We start from the raw sequence: 23797 nt of genomic DNA, 5'->3' as shown, positions 1-23797 counted from the left end.
ATAAAGACACTCCCAACAAGCTCCGTGCGTCCCATTGCTCCCTGGGAGAAGGGTCTCTCTCTCAGTAGTCTATGATCCTGGATCCTCCCGGACTATATCTCCCATAACTCCAAAGTCACTGTGTTTGCAGAACTTTAATAACAAATAACAGTTTGAACAATGTCAGCCGTGCGACTCGGCTACATGTACATAATGAGTTGCAGTTCCCAGATAGGCCTCTCCTAAGAGGGTCCAAAGGACGCCCAAGCTTTAAAACGCACACCACTTGACTGATCAGGTATATTGAATAGGACAAGGATGTAAATTATGGTCCCAATGCTGCACCAACTAGAAAGAGGGGTAGGCTGCTCACAAGGATCGCCACAAAAGAGGAGCCATCTTGGGGAAGAGAAACAAAATAAAATAAAAAAAACACTGTAGCACTGCCCCCTTGAGGACTGCTGGATGTTAACACTTTCGGTTCCCCTTGGGTTACCATTAGCAACTCTGACATTCACAGTCTATCACTTTACCTCTTGGCTCAGTCAATAATTAGTCCATGGGTATGTAGTTGTTTTGTGTTTTATTTTTAAATTAGGGATGGGAGAAGGGAAAAGTGTAGATACAGCCAGGTTGTTGATCCACCTTGCCACTTAGGTGGATTTAGGATTAAGACTCTCTCCGGATGACTTGATGAACTAATGTTATCTTCAGGACACTCTCCTAGTATCCTCTTTCTTGACCACTGACACCTGTTCACTGACTATCCTACTATGGGGTGGCCCCCCTCAGGTCAGGCCCCTTGACACGATCCCCTGTACTCATGATACTGTTTTTCTAGGGTCTCCAGTGTCTCCCCCTCAGTCATCTTTCCTGGACCTCTGGGTTCAGCTCCTCTGGCCCTCAGGACGACCTCCTAATGCCATGTGCCACTGCTACAGAGGAAGAGGCAGCCGCCACCCTCCCTCTGGGACTCTACTCACCAGCCAAAGACCCTGCAGCACATGTGCTCCTGGCTTTTATCCTGTATCCCAGAATGCACCGAAACAGCCAGTCTCTGCCAATCACCAGGACTGTATCCAGGGGCAGACTGGAAACTTTGAGCCCAGGGGGCAAGTACAAACCAGAGGCCCATGGTGTAGCGACTCGGCCCCCCTCCCACTCTCCCTCTTCCCGTCCTCCTCCTGATCCCCATTCCAGGCTGAAGCTCTGCTCCCGATACTCTCTACTCACCGGCTGAATCCTGGTTCCCAACCTGGCCAGCAGGGGAAGTTGGGGGGAGCTGGGACAGCTCAGTCAGGGCTGGCTGGGGGAGGAGAGTCTCCAGTGGGGCATTGAGCCAGCCTCTGTTCAGACACAGCTTACACCATCCATGCTTGGGGGTAGGGAGTCCTGCGCAATATCCTTGTCTTCAACCTGCACTCAGTAGGTCAGCGGCGGGGGGTTTTTTACTTCTTTTTCTTCACCAGGAATCATTTAGGCATGTCTGTAGCAGAAGAGGTGTAACCTGTTTACAGGGCATCAGAGCGGCCCAGGGGGAAATTGCCCCCCTGCCCCCTGGCCCAGTCCTCCCCTGACTGTATCAAAACCTATGTATCTACTGGTCAGGTTTCCTCCCACTGTCCAACATGCCTGCCTATTGGACCACTCTCTAGACCCAATGAATCACATACGGAGCACACTGAGCAGACCTCACTCACAGATCCTGCTCTCTGGTAGGCAGAAAGCAATAAAGGATTTCCCTGCTGCTCCTCTGATAGGCAGACAGAGCCAAAAACGATACTCTCTCACTAGCACCTACCTAGGAGGGTGCTACACCACTGCAGTGAATATAAGTATATTTGTGTGGTAAATATAATTGGGAATTATCTAAATGGACTCATAAAGAGTACCTGTATAGTAGGCAAGAAAACTTACACGAATAACCTGATCAGCAGTCATAGACACCAGATCGACATCCGAAGTGGTTGGAAGCTGCCCATCAGTGTGGGACAAAGGAGTCCCTATTTATATATACAAAGTAATTTGGACAGATTGTCAATGCCTCTCACCTGTGTGGTGTCCCCATAGCATAGAAATTAGCCCGTTTGTTGGGTTCCTCTCTATATACTCCCTTTATAGGCAAGGGAGAGTCTCCCCAAAGAGTGGCCCCAGATGTGATACCCCGGCCTCAATGGCATCCGGTGCCACCACGCATGCGCCGCGCAGTGACGTCAGATGTCAGGGGGCCGCCGACACATATCACGGGGCCGTGCAGCAAGCAAAAGGCTCAGAGTGTTATATGAGCAGAATGGTCCGGCGCCCGGAAATGACCCCAGACCACGGGTGCATCGCACGGCCCAATATTTGCAGGCCCTGTGTGTCAGAAAACACGACGGGGCTTGCGCATGCCGAGGAGCATATCAACCACACATCAGAGACATCTAGTGGCCAAATAGTAGAATGCCTTGGAAAATAAGTGTGAGATAAAGACAGCACCCAACTAAAGTACGGTATATGAAAATAACTGAAATAGAACAAAAGACCAATGTAAATATTAGCAGACCAACTCTCATGCATATTCACAGACAACAGGTAGAGATATATATATATATATATATATATATATATATATATATATATATATATACATATATAGCAAGATGAACCATGGCATCAATTGTAACACAGCACAAAGAATATATATGAAGCACTCTCCTAGGTAGGTGCTAGAGAGAAAGTATGGTTTGCGTCCTGTCTGCTTACCAGAGGGACTGCAGGTAAATCTATATTGTTCTCTGCCTACCAGAGAGCAGGATCTGTTAGTGATGTCTGCTCATTGTGCTCAGGTTCAACTCGTTCTGTCTGCAGAGTGTTTCACACTGGTCCAATAAAGAGGCATATAATTGGACAGTGGGAGGAAACCTGACGAATGACTGCACAGGGGTTTAGTACAGCCCTGGTGATTTGGCAGAGGAAAGTGCCTCAGTGCATGCTGGGATACTGTATAGAAGTCAGGAGCACATGTGTTAGGGGTCTTTCGGCTGGATGGCGGAGTCCTGGAGGGAGGGGGTGGCTGCCTCCTCCTCTGTAGAGAGGTCCAGAGGCCTCAGGTGGTTGACATGAGGGCCTAGAGAGTAGCAGTGAGGAGCTAAACCTAGAGGTCCTGTGAAGCTGACTGAAAGGGAAGACACTGGAGGATCTGAATCTGCTGTACAGATCTGTGTCAAGGGGTCTGACCTGAGGGGGGCCACCCATGCTCCTAGGATAGTCAGTGGATGGGTGTCAGTAAAGGGGATGCTAGTGAGTGTCCCGAAGACAATGTAGATTCACCAAGTCTTTTGCTGGAGAGAAAAGAGCAAGGAAACCTAACCCTTTCCATACATGTGACAGTATGGATTAAGCAGTGCAGTTGCTTCCACAAGCAACCCACAACACGGTGAGGCCAAGTGAGAGTTGTCCTTATCCAATGTGAATAATTACAGTTGGAGTATCCCACTATTCCCTTCCCCCATCCAACTTCTAAAATAAACACTAAAAACCAATACCCCTAGACTGGACTGTTTATTGAATGATGAGCCATCGGGAGTAAGGAGAGATGGGTGAACTGTACCACAAGTGACTGAATGCTGGTAATCAGAGGAGGCCCGAGAAGTCATCTTACAACAAGTCCTACGGGGAAAGTGCTACATTTGGGGGCGTCGTCTGAGATTTTCTCAAAGTTACAGCAGCGGTTGCTACCGGCAACGGCCGAGTATTTGTCCAAGTAACACTATGTCTTCCCAAGCAAAGTACTGGAGTGTTAGCGGAGAAAATAATGTCTGTTCTACAGCGACCAGTGAAAGTGTGCTGCATAGTCATGGTCAAGGCAACGGTCGCTAACGACCGGACATTTACCTAGGAAACCATATGTCTTCTCAATTAAAGTGCTGGAGTGTCAGTGTAGAAAGTAATGTCTGCTCTACAGCTATCAGTGAAAGTGTGTAAGTCATGGTCACGGCAATGGTTGCTATCGGCAATGACCAGACATTTACCAAAGAAACAATATGTCTTCTCAATTAAAGTGCTGGAGTGTCGATGGGGAAAAGATGTGCTGTATTGTGAGAGAAAATCGTGTCTGCTTTACAGTAATTAGTGCAAGTGAGCTTTCTAGTGATGGTCAAGAAAGCAGTAATCCTGGGCGCGGGGATTGGCACGCCAGGGGTTGTGTTTCTACATGTACTGTGAAAGAAAATGTCTGCCATGCATCCGGTTACAGCTGGACCATTTCTGACAGCAGCAGGGGTGTAACTACAGGGGTTGCAATTGCAACCGGGCCCTATTCTCCAGGGGGCCTGTGTGGCTCCCCTGTACACCGGCTGCTGCAGGGGATGTGTCACAATAGAGAACCAGGAAGGGGTCAGTAAATATGTCATTTACCAGCTCCTTCCTTTTCTGAATGGACAGAGTCATAGTCAGGGACATTGTAAAAAAATAAAATAAAATAATATGATAAAAAATAATACAATTAAAATACCAAAAAATAAAAACTACTGACACCAGGGAGTGAACTTCCAGGATCGCAAAGGTCACACTTGCGACCGGGCCCTGGCATTCCACCACCGTGGGGAGGCCCCAAGATGGCAGGCAGGGGGCCTACTGCAGAAATTGTGAAAGGTTCCCGCTGCGGGACCGTAATAAAGGGCTCCGCAACGAGAGTAAAGGGCCCCAGGATCAGTGGGAAGAGCCCCAGGCTTGAAGGGAAGGGCCCCGGCCAGGGGTCCGGGGGGCCCTTTATGGTTTCTTGCACCGGGGCCCTGAAGGTTCTAGTTACGCCTCTGGACAGCAGTAAGGGAGTTTGGTTGTCTTGTGAATGGAGGAGTGCAACTGAAGCTCAAGTACAGACAGAAGAGGCAGATGTGTGTGTATCTGTGGCAGGGAACACAATCTGCATCGCAGTACCATTCGTGCAGGCTGGGCAGTGTTATGGCAGCGGCGAAGGGACAAGCCAAGCGACAGCCAAGTAACCTTAAGGATTTATCGAAGATCTATAAATAAGAGTAAACCAAAATCCCTCCTGAGATGTGTGCAAACCTGGTAACCAACTACAAGAAATGTCTTATCTCTGTGCTTACCAACAAGGGTTTCTCCACCAAGTACTAAGTCATGTTATATTGGGGATCAAATTTTACTCACTGAACTGCAACTTAATTTGTAGTATTTGTTTTATGTGTTTCTTTTCTGGATTTTTGGTTGATATTCTGTCTCTATCATTTAAGATACACCTATGATAAAAAGGATAGACCCAGGGGAGTAACTACAGGGGTTGCAGGGGTTGCAATTGCAACCGAGCCACATTCTCCAGGGGGCCTGTGTGGCTCCCCTGTACACCGGCTGCTGCAGGGGATGTGTCACAATAGAGAACCAGGAAGGGGTCGGTAAATATGTCATTTACCAGCTCCTTCCTTTTCTGAATGGACAGAGTCATAGTCAGGGACATTGTAAAAAAATAAAATAATATGATAAAAAATAATACAATTAAAATACCAAAAAATAAAAACTACTGACACCAAAGGGTGAACTTCCAGGATCGCAAAGGTCACACTTGCAACCGGGCCCTGGCATTCCACCACCGTGGGGAGGCCCCAAGATGGCGGGAAGAGGGCCCACTGCAGAAATTGTGAAAGGGTCCCGCTGTAGGACCGTAATAAAGGGCCCTGCAACGAGATTAAAGGGCCCCAGGATCAGTGGGAAGAGCCCCAGGCTTGAAGGGAAGGGCCCCGGCCAGGGGTCCGGGGGGCCCTTTATGGTTTCTTGCACCGGGGCCCTGAAGGTTCTAGTTACGCCTCTGGATAGACCCTTCATCAAATCAAATGGGGATCAAATTTTTTTTTTTCCCACTGTAAATAAAAGATCCTTGTGCCCAGAGTTCAGATTTAAAATCAAGTACAATTGGAGGAGAGGGACCCAGAATGGTCATCTGCCCTGCATGCTGGCTGTCAGTGTCACCAAGCCTTCCCAACTGAGCTGCTGCTGTCTTACCCAAGTGCACTATAAAAAGCCTGCTGGATCTGGCAGCACTGAACTAGGCATAAAAGAAAATGCTATATTTCTTCAATAGCATTATAACTGATCATTTGTCGCCTAGAGTTGCTCTTTAATGAAACTGCAATCCCTATGAATTTCAAGGCCTTTCCTGAATGAGGAGGGATGTTCCCGTGTGAAATGACGGGTCAGCCTGGCCTGATCGCAGTTTTATCCCTGGGCCAAACAATACATTCCAAGTTGAAGATAATAGTGTGTGTGCGCCCATCTTTCTTCTGGCTGCCAGCTTTGATAATACACTGGAGAATCGGTAAGAAGGCATTGTCTGGGACATCCAGAGCCAACACAGACCTAAAGACCAGAAGAAACGAGAAGACGTTCAGAAAACGGTCTATAATACGGGAGAGGTGACCTACATTTAGGGAGAAGTCCCATGTTCATGAAAAAGTAGAGAAAAGACGACAAGATCTCTAGAAGAGCCAAATCTAAGAGCCTTGCAACAAAGTTGCATTCGTGCAAGAGAAGGTCAGAGCCCAAAGGAGGAAGGACTGCCTGAAAAACACGGAAGCTGGGAGATAGAGAACTGAGAGGACCCCAGTGATCTGTAGAAGTGGGACACATCTCCGGTGGACATTAACCTACAATGTCTTCTAGATTGGTCCTTCTCCTCTTTTTGGTCCCATTGTGCGGTAAGATGGGGCAGAGCTGTGAGATTCCAGATGGCGATCGTAAGTTCATCCTGGACAAGGTGAAGACAGAAATTCTGGAGGCTCTGGGATCCCCGCCGGCTTCTGCCTTGTCTCCAGAATCACCGGACAAGCCTGAAATACCTACCAGAGTGGCAAGGAGGATCCTACGGAAAAGGGCCACCAAAAAAAGTTCTGCTGTCGTTGAGGACACTTCTCAGGTCATCCTATTCCCCTCTTCAGGTTGGTAGACAGGATTCCAGAGCAGGTTATGGGACTCATTTACACTTGTGGTTGGGGGACAGTAAAAACGTACGATTTAGCCACGTTTTTATTAGTGATCGACTGATATCGGTTTTCGTTGCCGATCCCAATACCAATATTTTGGCCATTGCATATCGGTATTGGCCGATATTTTCGTATATTTAAAAAAAAAATTATTTTTTTTCTCACTTGACAGGTACTTTTGTGGAGGGATCTGGGGGGTCTAAAAGACCCCAAACCTCTCCTCTGCACTTAAAAGCATTCAAAACGCCAAGTTTGGCTGTTTTGAATGCTGTCATTTTTTTTAAATCTGGCGCCGAGTACCCGAAAGTGATGTCATGACATCACTTCATTGCTTATATCTTTAATTTGTACACATGTGAGTGGCATATTCAATAACATTTGTAGACAGAATTATGCTATGTGACATCATTTTACCCTCAAATGAGCAATATTTGGAATATCGGCAATATCGGTCAGTTCCGGGGCCGATACAGATATATCGGCAAAAGTCAATATCGGCCCTCCGATATATCAGCCTTGCCGATAATCGGTTGATCCCTAGTTTTCATTACCCCCAATTGCTCCCCTTAAAGGGGGCGTACACATAATTCTTATGCTTAAAGCAAAACTACACTGCATCGGAGATTCACACACCAAAAGCACTATTTAATTAATTTTTATTATTGGGTATTATTTACTTTTTTGTTGAGAAACCACTTTGAACCCATCCCCCCCCCCCCCCCTCCCCCAGCATTTTTGGCTGTGGCCATCTTGAGTAAGGGCGGATGATTCATGTAGTAGCATTTACTTCCTTAGATCCATCTGCCCTTAGCTCAGGCATGCATGCAGGAGAGGTGTGCTTAGCTGAGAAAACCCCTCCTCCTTTCCTGAAGACTCTTGGGATGGATGACATCATTTGCCTAGGCAAGAAAACAGAAAGTAGCTGAACAAATGTAAAAAAAAAAAAAGTTTAAAACAAGTAAATAGGATATAATTTTCTATCTTTTTACTAATGCTAGCAGCATGAGGGTTACAAATAATCAATGTTGATTGAGAGAGTGAAGTTCCACTTTAATACACATGATGAGAAAATCAGACAAAAAAAAACAAGTTTAGAGCAATTGTCAACTAATCTGATTGTTAGTGCACAGCTATTAGGAGCCAATCATGTGAAAATATCTGAGGGGACAAGAAAGAACATTTTTTTCTCGTAAGATAACATAAGGAACGATTTTCGTGTAATTAGTACAGTATTTGTATGAAAACAATTGAGTGACAAAGACTGCGTATGCTCAGAAACAAAAGAATACATTCAATGACATCACTTCTGACGTTGTATTCTGTCTTATGGGAATTTTCTTAACTTTAATGTCCTATTGGTTTTTGGGAGGAGCCCAGCATGCAAAAAAAAAAAAAAAAGACCATTCATCCGATATTCTGATTGCGTGTACCACCAGGCTTTAGCTTCTCAGCTGCAGCAACAATTAAACCCCTTGTTGCATTTGGTGGACAGAACCACTCCCTGAACCCGACCCATTCAAGTAAATGAGGCCAAACCACAACTGCCCACAATGCAGAAAGTTGCAGCCTGTGGTGGGGACTTTGGTGATTAAAATAAGCAGTGAGGAGGCAACATAATACCTCCTCACTGCCTGCCAAACACCCTCTGAAAAGTGATCCAACTCAGTTCGCACTTCAGGAGGCTAACTCTATTGTAAACTAGTCCTTAACCAGTTCTGGACTGGAAGGATTTGCCCCCTTAATGACCAGGCCATTTTTTGCTATTAACGGATAATTGAGCGGTCGTGCAACGCTGTACCCAACTAAAATTGGCGTCCTTTTTTCCCCACAAATAGAGCTTTCTTTTGGTGATATTTGATCACCTGTGGGATTTTTTTTATTTTTTTATTTTTGCGCTATAACCAAAAAAAGAACAACAATTCTGAAAAAAAGTATATTTTTCACATTCTGCTATATGAGATTCCCAAAAACCAAAATTTTTCATCCTTTTAGGCCAATTTGTTTTCTGCTACATATTTTTGGTAAAAAGAAAATCACAATGAGCGTATTTTGATTGGTTTGCGCAAACGTTATCGCGTCTACAAACTAGGGGAAAGATTTATGTTATTTTTATGTATTATATTTTTTTATTAGTAATGGCGGCGATCTGCGATTTTTTTTGTGGGACTGCGACATTGCGGCGGACAGATCGGACCCCTAACTGACATTTTTGACACTTTGGGGGGACCAGTGACATTACTACAGAAATCAGTGCTAAAAATATGCACTTTTACTGTAATAATGACACTAGCAGGGAAGGTGTTAACCCAGTGGTGATCAAAGGGTTAATTGTGAGCCTAGGGGGTGTTTTCTAACTGTGGGGGGAGGGGCTTGTAAAATGATCACAGAGACCTGTGTTCCTAGATAGAAGGATCACAGGCACTCTGTGATCATTTCAGAGAGAACAGTCAGCTGTGTTTACAACAGCTGACCGTCAGCGGGGAGCGATTGCAGGTGGCAGCCCCGTGGATCGACATCCCCGCTGCTTAGTGGGACCACTCCCACAAACCAATGTACCCATACGTATATCTGTGGTGGGCGGTCGGCACAGGGGTGAGAAACCTTTTTCCACTTAAGGGCCGGATTCAGTATATGTGAATGCATGGAGGGCCGCATTCACCTGCTAATAAATAAAGATAACATTACACAGCCCCTGTACCTCTGAGCCCCTTTACATTACACATCCCCGCACCTCTGAACCCCTTTACATTACACAGCCCCTGTACCTCTGGACCCCTTTACATTACACATCCCCAGCACCTCTGGACCCCTTTACATTTCACAGCCCCTGCACCTCTGGCCCCCTTTACATTACACATCCCCCGCACCTCTGAACCCCTTTACATTATACAGCCCCCGCACCTCTGGACCCCTTTAGATTACACAGCCCCCCCTGCATAATACACAGCCCTCCCCTACAAACACCCCCTGCATATTACACAGCCCTCCCCTACAAACACCCCCTGCATATTACACAGCCCCCCTCCCCTGCATATTACACAGCCCCCACCCCCCGCCCCCCAATTTTACACAGCCCCCCGGCAGCTACTTAAGCTACTACCTAAGAAACTTTGTTATGTTTACACAAACATCCCTGTTTGCTAATGACAGGTGTCCCAGTGCCTGTGCTTTATTAAAAAAATGCCGCTATATACCTGATTTCTGAGCACCACGTGAATGGCTGGCTCTCTCCTCCTCTACTCCTCCCCTCCCTGCTGATGTCAGCGGGGGACTCTCAGCCCCTCCCGCTCTAGCTGTCAGATCTGGAGAGGGGAGAGCCAGCCGGTCTTGTGAGCGCCAAGTGGTGATTAGAAATCAGTTATATAGCGGCATTTTAATAATAATGCACAGGCACTGGGACACTTGTCATTAGCAAACAGGGACATTTGTGTAAACATAATAAAGTGGCTTAACTACCACTTTAAAATGTGCGCAGGCCAGATGCACCTGAATCCATCATGTGCACTGACGGGCTGAAAATTTAGTGGCGGTGGGCCGGGTGCGGCCCGTGGGCCATAGGTTGCCAACCCCCGCTGTAACGGATAATAACGTTTGAGCCGGAGTTTGGCTACGATTTGTTAGTGGCTCTAAATCTGCTAGTACATTAAACCCCCCCAGAGTGACAATGTTGCTGTCTGCTATGTCTCCTGTGCTCATTCTTTCAGACTTGTGTCTCACTAATACAGGAGGTGTGTCACTGGTGTCCCGATCACCAGGTGAAAACAGAGGGAAGACAGTCAAAGAAAAGAAAACTAATGCAGCCACCACATTTAATGATTGCTAAGCTGCAATATATCACATTTTTTCGTTTTTACGTTTAATACCACTTAAAATAGAAAAATTGGAAGCAATAATGAGTCAGTCTAAACATAAAGAATACTACATTGTTAGGTAAATGCTGGAAAGCTAAACCGACCAAAACAGTTTCTTATAAAATATTAGACATATTCATCCTGTGAAGCTGCATGTACATTGGTTGTGTGTGAATAGAGGCAAACATGAGTGTTATTAGGCTATTTTCTGTCCAGGTTTTCATTCGTACAGAAAATAGTTTATTAGGAATCACCACAAATGGCCACTAGGTGGAGTTGATGATCATAAGAAATTAATACTTGTTTACTATGATTGTCAGCTCCATCTAGTGGCCATAATGCGTCTTTTCCTGATTCATTTGATTTTGTATGAAACATATCCAACATTGGTAAAAATAAACAGGCAAAAAATTTGGGGGAGCATACCCATGTATTTCTAAAGCTGCTGCAGCTATGAACCAAAAGACATGTATATTTAAAAAAGAATAGCGCACAAATGCAAAAGAAATTACTACCAAATCTGAAGACAATCCATAAATAAAAATGGGGGTTTGGTCCCACCATATGGCCATATCGTGCTCAAGCCCACTACTGCGTCAAAGTACCCCATTATCAGTGGGTCCTACACTATCCATGGAAAAGAGATGAATCCAGCCTTTCTAACCCTTGGAGATAATACTCCTTGCTGGGAAAGATGTGCAAATGCACTACAGGGGACTCCTCCTATATCCACTTGATGGTGGACACTGATTGAGTACAGGTGTGTGTGGGGGGGTGGGGAGGGTTGCTCAACCTCGATAGTCTGGTCAGACCGATAAATATACATATCCAACATTGGTACCTGCATGCCTCTTGTAAGGGCAGTGTGTTCACCTGCGGTGTGGGAAATGCTCACAGAACACGCTTTTCCCACATCGCAAAGTGCTGTGACTGGGCCCTAAAAGTGGTGCTAGTTTATGTGCCTGTGTGTCCATTGAAAGCAATTGGCTGCATTGAGATTAGTAAATAAATAAACAAATAAATAAATATATATAAATATATATATATATATATATATATATATATATATATATATATAATGCATGAATGCCTAAAAATTTGGTGTTTTTGGCACCCCTGTGCAAGAGCCTCTTTTTGAAACAAGGTAAAGAAGAAAGAGGAAGGAAAAAGGCATTGGACCGCTCAATTATGCACCAAAAACACATAAAAAAACGCACTGGAACGCATCAAATGCGCATGCAGAAACACATTCGGAATAAGTAACGCTTTCCCCCCAAACGCACAACAAAAAAAAACCTAAATTAATGCTTTAACCTAAATTAATGCTTTTGTGAGCATAGTCTAAAGCAGCCTAGACTTCTTCTAGAGGCTTCTAGGAGTTCCTTGAGCAATGAGCAATTTTGGGCTCTCAGAAAATTTCTCACTGACACCACTAATCTTATTAACCATCCAAAATTGGGGGCATTCTTCCCACCGACCACCAATGTAAAGGGCATTCTTCCCACCGACCACCAATGTAAAGGGCATTCTTCCCACTGACCACCAATGTAAGGGACATTCTTCCCACTAATTACCAATGTAAGGTGCATTCTTCCCACTGACCACCAACATAAAGTGCATTCTTTCCACTGACCACCAATGTAAGGTGCATTCTTCTCACGACCACCAATGTAATTAGCATTCTTCCCATTGACCACCAATGTAAGGGACATTCTTCCCACTGACCACAAACGTAAGGTGCATTCTTCCCACTGACCACCAATGTAAGGTGCATTCTTCCCACTGACCACCAATGTAAGGTGCATTCTTCTCACGACCACCAATGTAATTAGCATTCTTCCCACTGACCACCAATGTAAGGGACATTCTTCTCGCTGATGACCAAAGTAATGGGACCCTTTTCCTCTCTGATCACCATTGTAAGGTGGCACTTCCAGTGACCAACAATGTGAAGGAATCCTTCTCCACTGACCATCAATATAAGGGAGCATTTAACAGGCCACCATCATAAAGGGACATGTCTCAACTGATCATAAACAAGTGGGTGTTTTCCACTGACCACCAATGTACAGTTAGATAATACTACAGCCATGATTTTTCCATGATTGTTATTAGTTTTATTTCTTTATCACTAATAATCATTTTGTTGTATAAAGCATACCTGGGTGTAAAATATTTTAAGTACACTACATTCAGGATTCATTTAAATATCCTTTAATCTGAACTTACTGTTCTCTCTAATGTGCCATGAGGTGTAGATTCAGAAATTATTTGCAGGAGTCTCCTGAGATCTGACATATTTCAAGGGTCCCTCCATGTTAAACAGGTTTAAAAGGTGAAACTAGTGTAGCTATAAAAACTCACCACTAGATGTCAGCCTAATGCTAGCTCCAGTAAACACCGTGGTCTTCTACCTACAGTTACACCTGCAGTGTCATGCCGAGACTTACACTATATTACCAAAAGTATTGGGACGCCTGCCTTTACACGCACATGAACTTTAATGGCATCCCAGTCTTAGTCCGTAGGGTTCAATATTGAGTTGGCCCACCCTTTGCAGCTATAACAGCTTCAACTCTTCAACTCTTCTGGGAAGGCTGTCCACAAGGTTTAGGAGTGTGTCTATGGGAATGTTTGACCATTCTTTTACACTGATGTTGTACAAGAAGGTCTAGCTCGTAGTCTCCGCTCTAATTCATCCCAAAGGTCTTCTATCGGGTTGAGGTCAGGACAGTAAAGTTCCTCCACCCCGAACTCGCTCATTCATGTCTTTATGGACCTTGCTTTGTGCACTGGTGTGCAGTCATGTTGGAGCAGGAAGGAGCCATCCCCAAACTGTTCTCACAAAGTTGGAAGCATGAAATTGTCCAAAATGTCTTGGTATGTTGACGCCCTAAGAGTTCCCTTCATTGGAACCAAGGGACAAAGTCCAACCATTGAAAAACAACCCCACGCCATAATCCCACCTCCAATGATTTAGACCAGTGCACAAAGCAAGGGGTTGGGCTTGGCCCCTTAGTTCCAGTGAAGGAAACTCTTAAGGCTTCCAGTGGAGCTGAGGCTGCAGACCTAGGGACTGGGGAAGCTCTGTCCTCAATCTCTTTCTCTGTCTCAAAAGTGAGAGATCAAAGGTCTGTTAAGATCCTTGATATTTCACCGAAGCCCCCCAATGGGGCTCCTAAAAAAAAAAATTGTAAAAAAAATAATAATAAAAAAGATAAATAAAAAAAAATTGTAAAAAAAACAAAAAAATAAAAACTGACACCAATCTCTGCGCTACCGACACCGTCCACTGCTCTGCTGATATATGCCCATGTGTGTTTGTGCTCTGGGGTGCACACACTAATGCAATAGACCGTGCATGCCAATGGTATCAGAGCTGCATACATCTCAGAACTGGATGGACAGAGATAAAACTCTTTATTAGGTAAAACCTCTCTCATTTATGTATTCTGTCTGTGCATTCAGCTAGTTTCCTGGAGTTCAATCTTAAAATCTATTCTAGGGACACTTTGCTAACGAAGTTGCATAATAATATGTAATAAGTAAACGTTATGTGAATGCGGACATCATTCAGGATACCAAACTCACCAGTAGGGTTGCTGTTTATGAATGAGAAAATCATAAATTAGCCCGAAACATTGCAGATTCAGGTCTGAAGAGCTAGAATTTAACATCTGCGATATTTAAATGTATGGAATTCAGTGTAAAAAAAAATGCGCTAAAAGCCGTGCAGCGTTCTTAATTATATGTACAAATAATTACACCTGTGTGCTATTTCAAGCGGTGAGGATCTATTTGTATTGTAAATTATATACCTGGTCAGGGCTGGTTAAAATGTAAATATATGTCACCTGACACAGAAAGCCCCTCTGGGGGTAGATAGTAATTACTGGCGTGATGTCCCACTTAGAATTCCAAGCAGACCCTTAACAGGCATGCAGCATAGATGCCAGAAGTAAGCACCCCCCCCCCCCTCCCCTATACCAGACCATGCCACATGCCTTCTAGCATTATGGGGGTACCTTAGAAGGAGGCAGTAAGCACCCCCTATATTTAGCATTATGGGGGTACCTTAGGAGGCAGTAAGCACCCCCCCCCCTATATTTAGAATTATGGGGGTACCTTAGGAGGCAGTAAGCACCCCCCTATATTTAGCATTATGGGGGTACCTTAGGAGGCAGTAAGCACCCCCCCTATATTTAGCATTATGGGGGTACCTTAGGAGGCAGTAAGCATTCCCCCCTATATTTAGCATTATGGGGGTACCTTAGAAGGGGGCAGCAAGCCCTCCCCACCCCCTTGCAAAGCACCCTGTCCCAATGTTTGCCCCAAAAAGCAGCAGGAGGTAATAAGGGGGACCTATGGGAGAATCTGGAAGCCCCTTTATAATAATATATACAGTATTATATATATATATATATATATGTATATAATCATATAAATAATATATATATATAAATATAATTATATATGTATATATATATATATATATATATATATATATATATATATATATATAAATAAATATATATATATAATATATCCTCTCCCAGCGGAATGAGTACAGGGGTACATTATTACCCCTTGCCCATTCCTACAAAGAGTTAATAGGAAAATAAAAACATGAAAGACTAAAAATCTTTTAATTAATTTGAAGCGTAACTTCACTTTTGTTGAGAAAAAAAAAATTCCCCTCTGGGTGATCTCTGTACATTGCTGGGAATATAATAAACTCTGTTGCAGATTCCTATCTTTTGGCATTTTCAAGAAATTATTGTTTGTTCCTCTGTGCTGAGTGGGTCTAATGGGAGTGGTTTCATAATTATCTATCAGCTGTGGCAGCTGCAGAGCACTAATGAGGAAATCTGCTGGGCCTGCATCCCTTTAGACATGTTTCTTTTGGGAGTATCTCACCCAAAATGAAATTTTTTGTTGCAGGGGATGCCAGAAATCTGACTTGTGTATCTTAGGCAGACTTCTGGGAAATTGGTGAGCCAATCACACAAGCAGGAAATTATGTTTCTGGGGGTGTGGTCAGTATACATTCTGTGTACAGTACAGCTCCAGGCGGCCATATTGCATTTTCAAAAAATTACAGCGGCTGCAGACTGAAAAGGAAAGGTCATTTTTAATAACGTTCAATTACAATATGATTTGTGTGGCAATTGTATACACTATATTATTTTTTCTGTATTTGCTGTTTTTTTTCTTCGCGAAAGGGGAGTTACCCTTTAAACACAAACACACATGTATCGGATTTTAAAATAAAGTTTCAAAGTAAAGCGAACCTAAACTCTCTCAATCAACATTGGCTATTTTTTATCCTTATGCTGCTAACATTAGTAAATAGATAGGAAGGTATATTATATTTACCTGCTTTAGGCTTTATTTACACGGCCGTAAAAAAAATGGATATATACAAGTGTTTTTTAACCACTTGACCTCCGAAGGATTTACCCCCCTTCATGACCAGGCCATTTTTGTGATACGACACTGTGTTACTTTAACTGATATTTGCGCGAATATGCAACGCTGTACATAAATTACATTTATTTCATTTTTTCCCACAAATAGAGTTTTCTTTTGGTGGTATTTGATCAATACTGGGTTTTCTTTTTTTTGCGCTATAAACAATAAAAGACAGAATATGTTTAAAAAGAAAAAAACAATACTTTTTTCTTTCTGCTATAAAACATATCCAATAACAAAATTTAAACATTTATTCATAAATTTAGGAAATTTAGGCCAATATTCTGATACATATTTTTAGTAAAACAATCCCAATAAACGTATATTAATTGGTTTGTGCAAAAGTTATCGCATCTACAGACTATGGGATATATTTATAGAATTGCTATTTATTTATTTTTTGTACTAGTAATGGCGGGGATCAGCGACTTATAGCGAGACTGCGATATTGCAGTGGACAATTGGACACTATTGACACTTTGTGGGAAGCAGTGACACTAATACAGTGATCAGTGCTAAACATATAAACTGTCACTGTACTGATGACACTGGCAGGGAAGGGGTTAAACATCTAGGGCGATCAAAGGGTTAGCTGTGTGCCTAGCCAGTGTTTCTGTGTACTGTGTGTGCAGCTTTTACTAAGGGAAGAGATTTTTTTTTTTTTTTCCCTGCTTTGCAGGAACACAAAATCCATCCCTTCCTCCCTGTCAGAATGGAGATCTGCCTTGTTTACATGGACAGATCTCCAGTCTGTGTGGTTTAAGAATGATCGTCAGGAGCTGCCAGGATCACATATATATATGTGATTCTGCACTTCCGCCTGCAGGGGGGGCTGCTTCTGCTGTGATTATTCATAGCAGAAGCCAATCTGCGGGTGCCAGGCACTGGATGTCCTCCGGCACCTGCCGATCATCAGTAAAACACACAGACCGGAGATCTGTCTATGTAAACAAGGCAGATCTCCATTCTGACAGGGAGGAAGGGATGGATTCTGTGTTCTGGGAAAGCCAAAAACAAAATCCATCTCTTCCCTAAGTAAAAGCAGCACATACATTATACAAAAACACTGGCTAGGCACACAGTTAACCCTTTGATCTCCCTAAATGTTTAACCCTGTGCCAGCCAGTGTCATTAGTATAGTGACATTTTTCTAACACTGATCACTATATTAGTGTTACTGGGTTCCCACAAAGTGTCAGCAGTGTCAATTGTCCACCGCAATGTCGCAGTCCCGCTATAAGTCGCTGATCGCCACCATTACTAGTATAAAAAAAAAAAATGAATGAATAAAAATTCCATAAATATATCCCATAGTTTGTAGATGCTATAACGTTTGTGCAAACCAATATTCACTTACTGGGATTTTTTTTATATTTTATTATATATTTATATTATATTATATTATATTTTTTATATTTTTTTTAACCAAAAATATGTAGCAGAATACATATTGGCCTAAATTCATGAAGAAATTCGATTTTTTTACATTTTTACGGGATATGTTTTATAGCAGAAAGTAAAAAATATTGTTTTTTTTAAAAAAATGTTCGGTCTTTTTTTTAGCACAAAAGAAAATAGAAACCGCAGAGGTGATCAAATACCACCAAAAGAAAGCTGTGTGGTAACAAAACTACATACATTTCTATTAGGGTACAGTGTTGCACGACCGCACAATTGTCATTTAAAGTAATGCAGTCAATGGGGGGGGGGGGGAATATATGGGGCTTGATATAAGACAGGTAGCAGGGAGTAGAATACGATAAAACAGTGGATAAAAATATACTACCTTGTTAATTACATAGTTGGATTGGTAATTTTTAATTTTCAATTTTTAATTTTCATATAAAGTAATGCAGTGCCGTATCGCAAAAAACGGCCTGGTCATTAAGGGGGGTAAATCTTCTGGAGGTCAAGTGGTTTGCCACCAGGAATCTGTCATTTGCACCGGGTGTGGATTCAGCCATTATTGACTTTAGTGGTGTTCAGCTTAGTTTTCTGCTTGTTCTGCCAAATGGATGAGAGCAACACTTCCTAACAGTGGCAGGATATGGTCATGTAGAGCCCAGAGGGAACATGCCAAACTCCCCCCCCCCCCCAAATGTATAAGCATTATGTGTCAACGAAAATCCCCCCTAAAAAACACTGAGCAATCATCTGCATGCTTCCCCCTAAGCATAAATTCCCCCTCCTCCCAGTACAAATCCACCCCCCCTGCTGAACTCCCCCCCTCTCAACACAAATCTTCCCCCCCCCCAAAAAAAAAAAAATTCACCCCCTCCTAGCACAATTCCTATACTCCTAAAATTGCCCCTCCTAGTACATATCTTCTCCCCCCCCCCCCCCTTTCCTTACTCACATCAAATCCCCCCTCCCAGCACAAATTGCCCCCAAATTGCCCCTCTTAGAACAATACTTACCCCCTGCCGCCCTCCAAACTCCCCCTTTCAACACAAATGTCATCCGCTCCAATCTCCTTATGGCACCCGCCACCTCACAGTGCCAAGGGAAGCCGCCCCTTCTGCCACCCCAGGGCGAACATGCCAACCTAAACTTGTATAAGCATTATGTGTCAACGACGAAAATCCCCCTAAAAGACATTGAGCAATAATCTGCATGCTTAACCCCGAAGCATAAATTCCCCCCTCCTCTCAGTACAAATACACCCCTCTGCTGAAATCCCCCTTCTCAACACAAATCTTTGCCCCCCCCCCCCCAAAAAAAAAAAAATCACCCCCTCATAGCACAATTCCTGTAATCCTAAAATTTCCCCTCCTAGTATATATCTTCCCCCCCCCTTTCCCCACACATATCAAATCCCAGCACAAATTCCCCCCAAATTGTCCCTCTTAGAACAATACTTAACTCCGGCCACCCCCCAAACTCCCCCTTCCAAAATAAATCTCTTACCCTCCAATCTCCTTACGGCACCCCCCACCACACAATGCCCAGGGCAGCTTTCCCTTCTGCCCACCCCTTGTCCCAGCCCTGCTTCCTAACACGTTTCATTCCCTTTTATACAACCCAGTGCAGAAAAGCCGGGATCAAGATAAAACCTCAGGAGCTGCCTTTTACTGTACAGTTATTGGATATTTAAAGCTTAGAAAACCAGTACTGAAAAAATACAGGAAAACCCATTGCTGACCTTTCTAAAAATGCCAATTGTCTGGCTGCCTCTGGCTACTACTGAGTCATTGGCCCAGAACAAGCATGGCGATTGGCAGAGTCAGAGCAAAGTTACAACTCCTAATCAATATACTTGTTCTTGGTCAGTAACTTAAACAGTATTGCCATTAAAATAGTATGACAGCCAGAAAAATAGCATTTTCAGATGACTGCCAACAAATTTTGGAGCAGTTCACTGATTCAGTCAGGTGATTTTCATTAGAAGAAAAGTTCAGAAGCAGAACATTCTGTTCATATGAAGTGGGAGAAGTTGGAGACTCCCAAGGTAAAATTACACTTCCTATGACACCCAGCACCATCTAGTGGCCAGATGTGGTATTTTAACTGTTAAATGAAAAACAAATGACCAGCCCAGGCAATAGCCTAATACCTAGGGATACATCGATACCGTTTTTTTTTTATCGGTAAATATGAGTGCCAATACTTTCAGTCAAGTACTCGCTGATACTGAGTACCGATACTTTGGGGTGCAATTTGCACCCATACAAAATGAATGTGCTTGTCATAGTGATTTCAGCCTGGGTTCACACAGGAGCAGTGCGATTCGGAGAGGAATCGCACCAGATTCCTGTTCAAATTGCATGTCATTCTTTGCAGTGCGGTTTGCGCCCATTCCTTTTGTATGAACTCAAATCGCACCACAAAGTATCGGTTTCGGTATCGGGAGCATTTTCATGAGTACTCGTGAAAATACTCGGTATCGCCACCACTATCGGTATCGGTGAACCCCGACTAACATTCATTTTTTGCTCTATTCACACAGAACAAAAATCATGCACTCTAACTGGGAAATTGCTATGTGATTTTTTTTTTTAACCAGTTCCTGCCTGCGCTATAGCCAAAAGACAGCTACAGGCCAGCAATCACAGGGCTACAGGGGACGCACGGGCAGCGCGAGCACATCCATGCATGCCCTATTGGCTTTGTGCGCCCCCTACGGCTCTGTGATTGCCGGTCTTTTACCATGTGATCAGCAGTCATCCAATGACAGCTGGTCACACAATGTAAACAGAAGCCGGTTATAGGCTTTTTTTTCCCTCACGCTGTCATTAAAAGTTGATAATCAGCTTCTGGTAAAGGGACATCGGTCCCAACATTGCCCAACAGTGCTGCTAATCAGTGCCCACCAGTGCCACTTATCAGTGCCCATCAGTGCCTCATCATCAGTGTCAACTATCAGTGCTATCAATCAGTGCCACCTATCAGTGCCACCTCATCAGTGCCCACCAATGCCGCCTCATTAGTGCCACCTATCAGTGTCCATCAGTGCCACCTATCAGTGCAGCCCCATCAGTGCAGCCCCATCAGTGCCCCCTATCAGTGCTCATCAGTGCATCCTATCAGTGTCATCTATCAGTGCCACCTCATTAGTGCCCCCCAATGCTGCCTCATCAGTGCCACCTATCAGATCCCATCAGTGCCACCTATCAGTGCAGCCTCATCAGTGCCTCCTGATTAGTGCCCCCTATTAGTGCTCATCAGTGCATCCTATCAGTGCAATCTATCAGTGCCGCCTCATCAGTGCCTCCTGATCAGTGCCCACCAATGCCGCCTCATCAGTGCCACCTATCAGTGCAGCCCCATTAGTGCCTTCTGATCAGTGCCCCCTATCAGTGCTCATCAGTGCATCCTATCAGTGCCATCTATCAGTGCCGCCTCATCAATGCCCACCAATGATGCCTCATCAGTGCCACCTATCAGTGCCCATCAGTGCCACCTATCAGTGCAGCCCCATCAGTGCCTCATTATTAGTGCCCCCTATTAGTGCTCATCAGTGCATCCTATCAGTGCCATCTATCAGTGCCGCCTCATCAGTGCCCACCAGTGCCACCTATCAGTGCCCATCAGTGCCACCTATCAGTGCAGCCCCATCAGTGCCTCCTGATCAGTGCCCCCTATCAGTACTCATCAGTGCATCCTATCAGTGCCATCTATCAGTGCTGCCTTATCAATGCCTACCAATGCTGCCTCATCAGTGCCACCTATCAGTGCCCATCAGTGCCACCAATCAGTGCAGCCCCATCAGTGCCTCCTAATCATTGCCCCCTATCAGTGCATCCTATCAGTGCCCATCACGACAGCCTATCAGTGCCTATCAGTGCAGCCTCATCAGCGCACATCAGTGAAGGAGAAAAATTACCTGTTTGCAAAAGTTTTTAACAAACTATGAAAAAAACATTTTTTTTTTCATTATTTTGGGTCTTTTTTTGTTTGTTAAGCAAAAAAATAAACCCAGTGGTGATTAAATACCACCAAATAAATAATTATTATATTATTATATATTATAATATATATTATATACAAATCATATTTGTGTGAAAAAAAAATGATAAAAATGTCATATGAGTACAGAGTTGCAATTGTCATTCAAAGTGTGACAGCGCTGAAGATTGGCCTGGGCAGGAAGGGGGTGAAAGTGCCCAGTAGGCAAGTGGTAAATGGACTCCCATGTAAAAAGGTGTTATTTTTAGAATGTACAATTAGTTTTTAAAAATGGTCTGTCCATTGCACTTATATGGTAAGAAAGTGCATAATGCTGAGGCAGTTTTCACTGTCGGGTAAAATTCTTCTTTACCATAAAGTAAAGTCTATTGAGAAATGATCTGGAACTCAGTTGCATTCTTTTCTTTTTTTTACAGATGTTCTTTGTGAGACTCCAGATGTTGAATCTCTTAAAACCGGAGGTGGAAACACCTATACATATATCTTCCGCCCTTCCAGTCACATCCTAAGCCGTAGAATCTCATCAGTGCAGTTCTGGTTTTATACTGGAAAATCCATGATGCAAAAACCAACCATGCCCACTAGGGGGGAGCCAGAGCTCCGTTCAGCATTTACTAATGAGTCTCTTTGCCATGGGCAAAAATTACCACCTGGCAACTCTCCAAATGGTGGAAGATCTAAGACAGGTGACTCAGTTAGTAATGACAATAAAGAGAGGGACCTACAGGTGGACATTCAGGTGCTCTCTGCGGAAGAACTGGTCACCGTGGACACTACGAAGGTGCAGAAGATGGGTGACTGGACTGTTTTTTACCTGGCTCCAGCTTTCCACGGTTACTTGACTATAAGTCTTTTTGTGTTGATGGTGCATTGTTCAAGTTGTCCATGTTCAGATGAGCCAGAAAATACTCCCTTTCTTACATTTCATACTCTTCCAGCCCATCGTGGACGCAGATCAACTATTCCATGGTCTCCATCTGTTCTAGAGCTCTTACAGCGCCCTCCAGCATTAGGAGCAGATAGCGCACAGTGTCATCGGGGTTCTATAAACATAACCTTTGAAGAGCTAGGCTGGAACCAATGGATTGTGTACCCTGGTAGCTTCCAGTTTCACTATTGCCACGGCACCTGTTCACCTAGCCATGGCCTAAGTGCTGCCCTCCACTGGGGGAATTGCTGTGCCGCATTGCCCAGCACCATGAAGCCACTGAGAGTAACGACCACCACAGATGGAGGATTCTCTTTTCGTTATGAGGTTGTTCCAAACTTGCTAACCCAAGATTGCACCTGCAGTTAAATGGTCAACCCACTCTGGTGGGCCCCTGGCGACAAGCAACCTGAATTCCCAACTCCTCCCACCCACCACAGCTATTAACCACTTAAGCCCCGGAAGATTTTACCCCCTTCCTGACCAGGGCCTATTTTGCGATTTGGCACTGCGTGGCTTTAACAGACAATTGCGCGGTCGTGCGACGCTGTACCTAAACGAATTTGACGTCCTTTTTTTCCCACAAACAGAGCTTTCTTTTGGTTGTATTTGATCACCTGTGCGATTTTTTGATCATGCGCTATAAACAAAAAAAGAGCGTCAATTTTGCAAAAATAACAATATTTTTCACATTTTTTATATGAAATTCCCCCACAAAAAAATGTAAAAATCAACATTTTTTAACATTTTCGGCCAATTTGTTTTCTGCTACATATGTTTGGTAAAAAAAAATTGCAAAAAGCGTATTTTGATTGTTTTGCGCAAAAGTTATTGCGTTTACTAGCAAAGGGAAAGATTTTTGTCATTTTTGTTGTTTTTTTTTTAACGCGTAATGACGGCGATCTGCGATTTTTTTGCGGGACTGCGACATTGCGGCGGACAGATTGGACCCTTGACTGACATTTTTGACACTTTTGGGGTTACTAGTGACATTACTACAGTAATCAGTGCTATAAATATGCACTGTTACTGTAAAATTACACTGGCAGTGAATGGGTTGACTTTTTTTGAGAGGGAGGGGTTATGTGTGTCCCTAGGGGCGTGATTCTAACTGTGATTGGCTGTGGCTTGAGGTGTAGGAACAGTGATCAACGGTCCTACATAGTAGAACCGTATGATCACTG

At 43.8% G+C, this 23797-nt stretch overlaps 1 protein-coding gene across 1 annotated transcript; it reads left to right on the top strand.

Annotated features, from left to right (window-relative positions):
* Positions 1-6625: 6625 nt before the first annotated feature.
* INHA (inhibin subunit alpha) lies at positions 6626-23011 on the top strand (the record flags this gene model as incomplete). The annotated part of the gene is made up of 2 exons (XM_082262011.1): positions 6626-6911; positions 22102-23011. The coding sequence occupies 2 exons, from the start codon at positions 6626-6628 to the stop codon at positions 22980-22982; spliced, it is 1167 nt and encodes a 388-aa protein (XP_082118137.1). The 3' UTR covers positions 22983-23011.
* Positions 23012-23797: the final 786 nt, after the last annotated feature.

This window comes from Pelophylax lessonae, assembly GCF_965119305.1.
Source record: "Pelophylax lessonae genome assembly, chromosome: 6".
NCBI lineage: Eukaryota > Metazoa > Chordata > Amphibia > Anura > Ranidae > Pelophylax > Pelophylax lessonae.
Note: the sequence above shows the minus strand (reverse complement) of the source record. Positions and strands in the feature narration are given on the sequence as shown.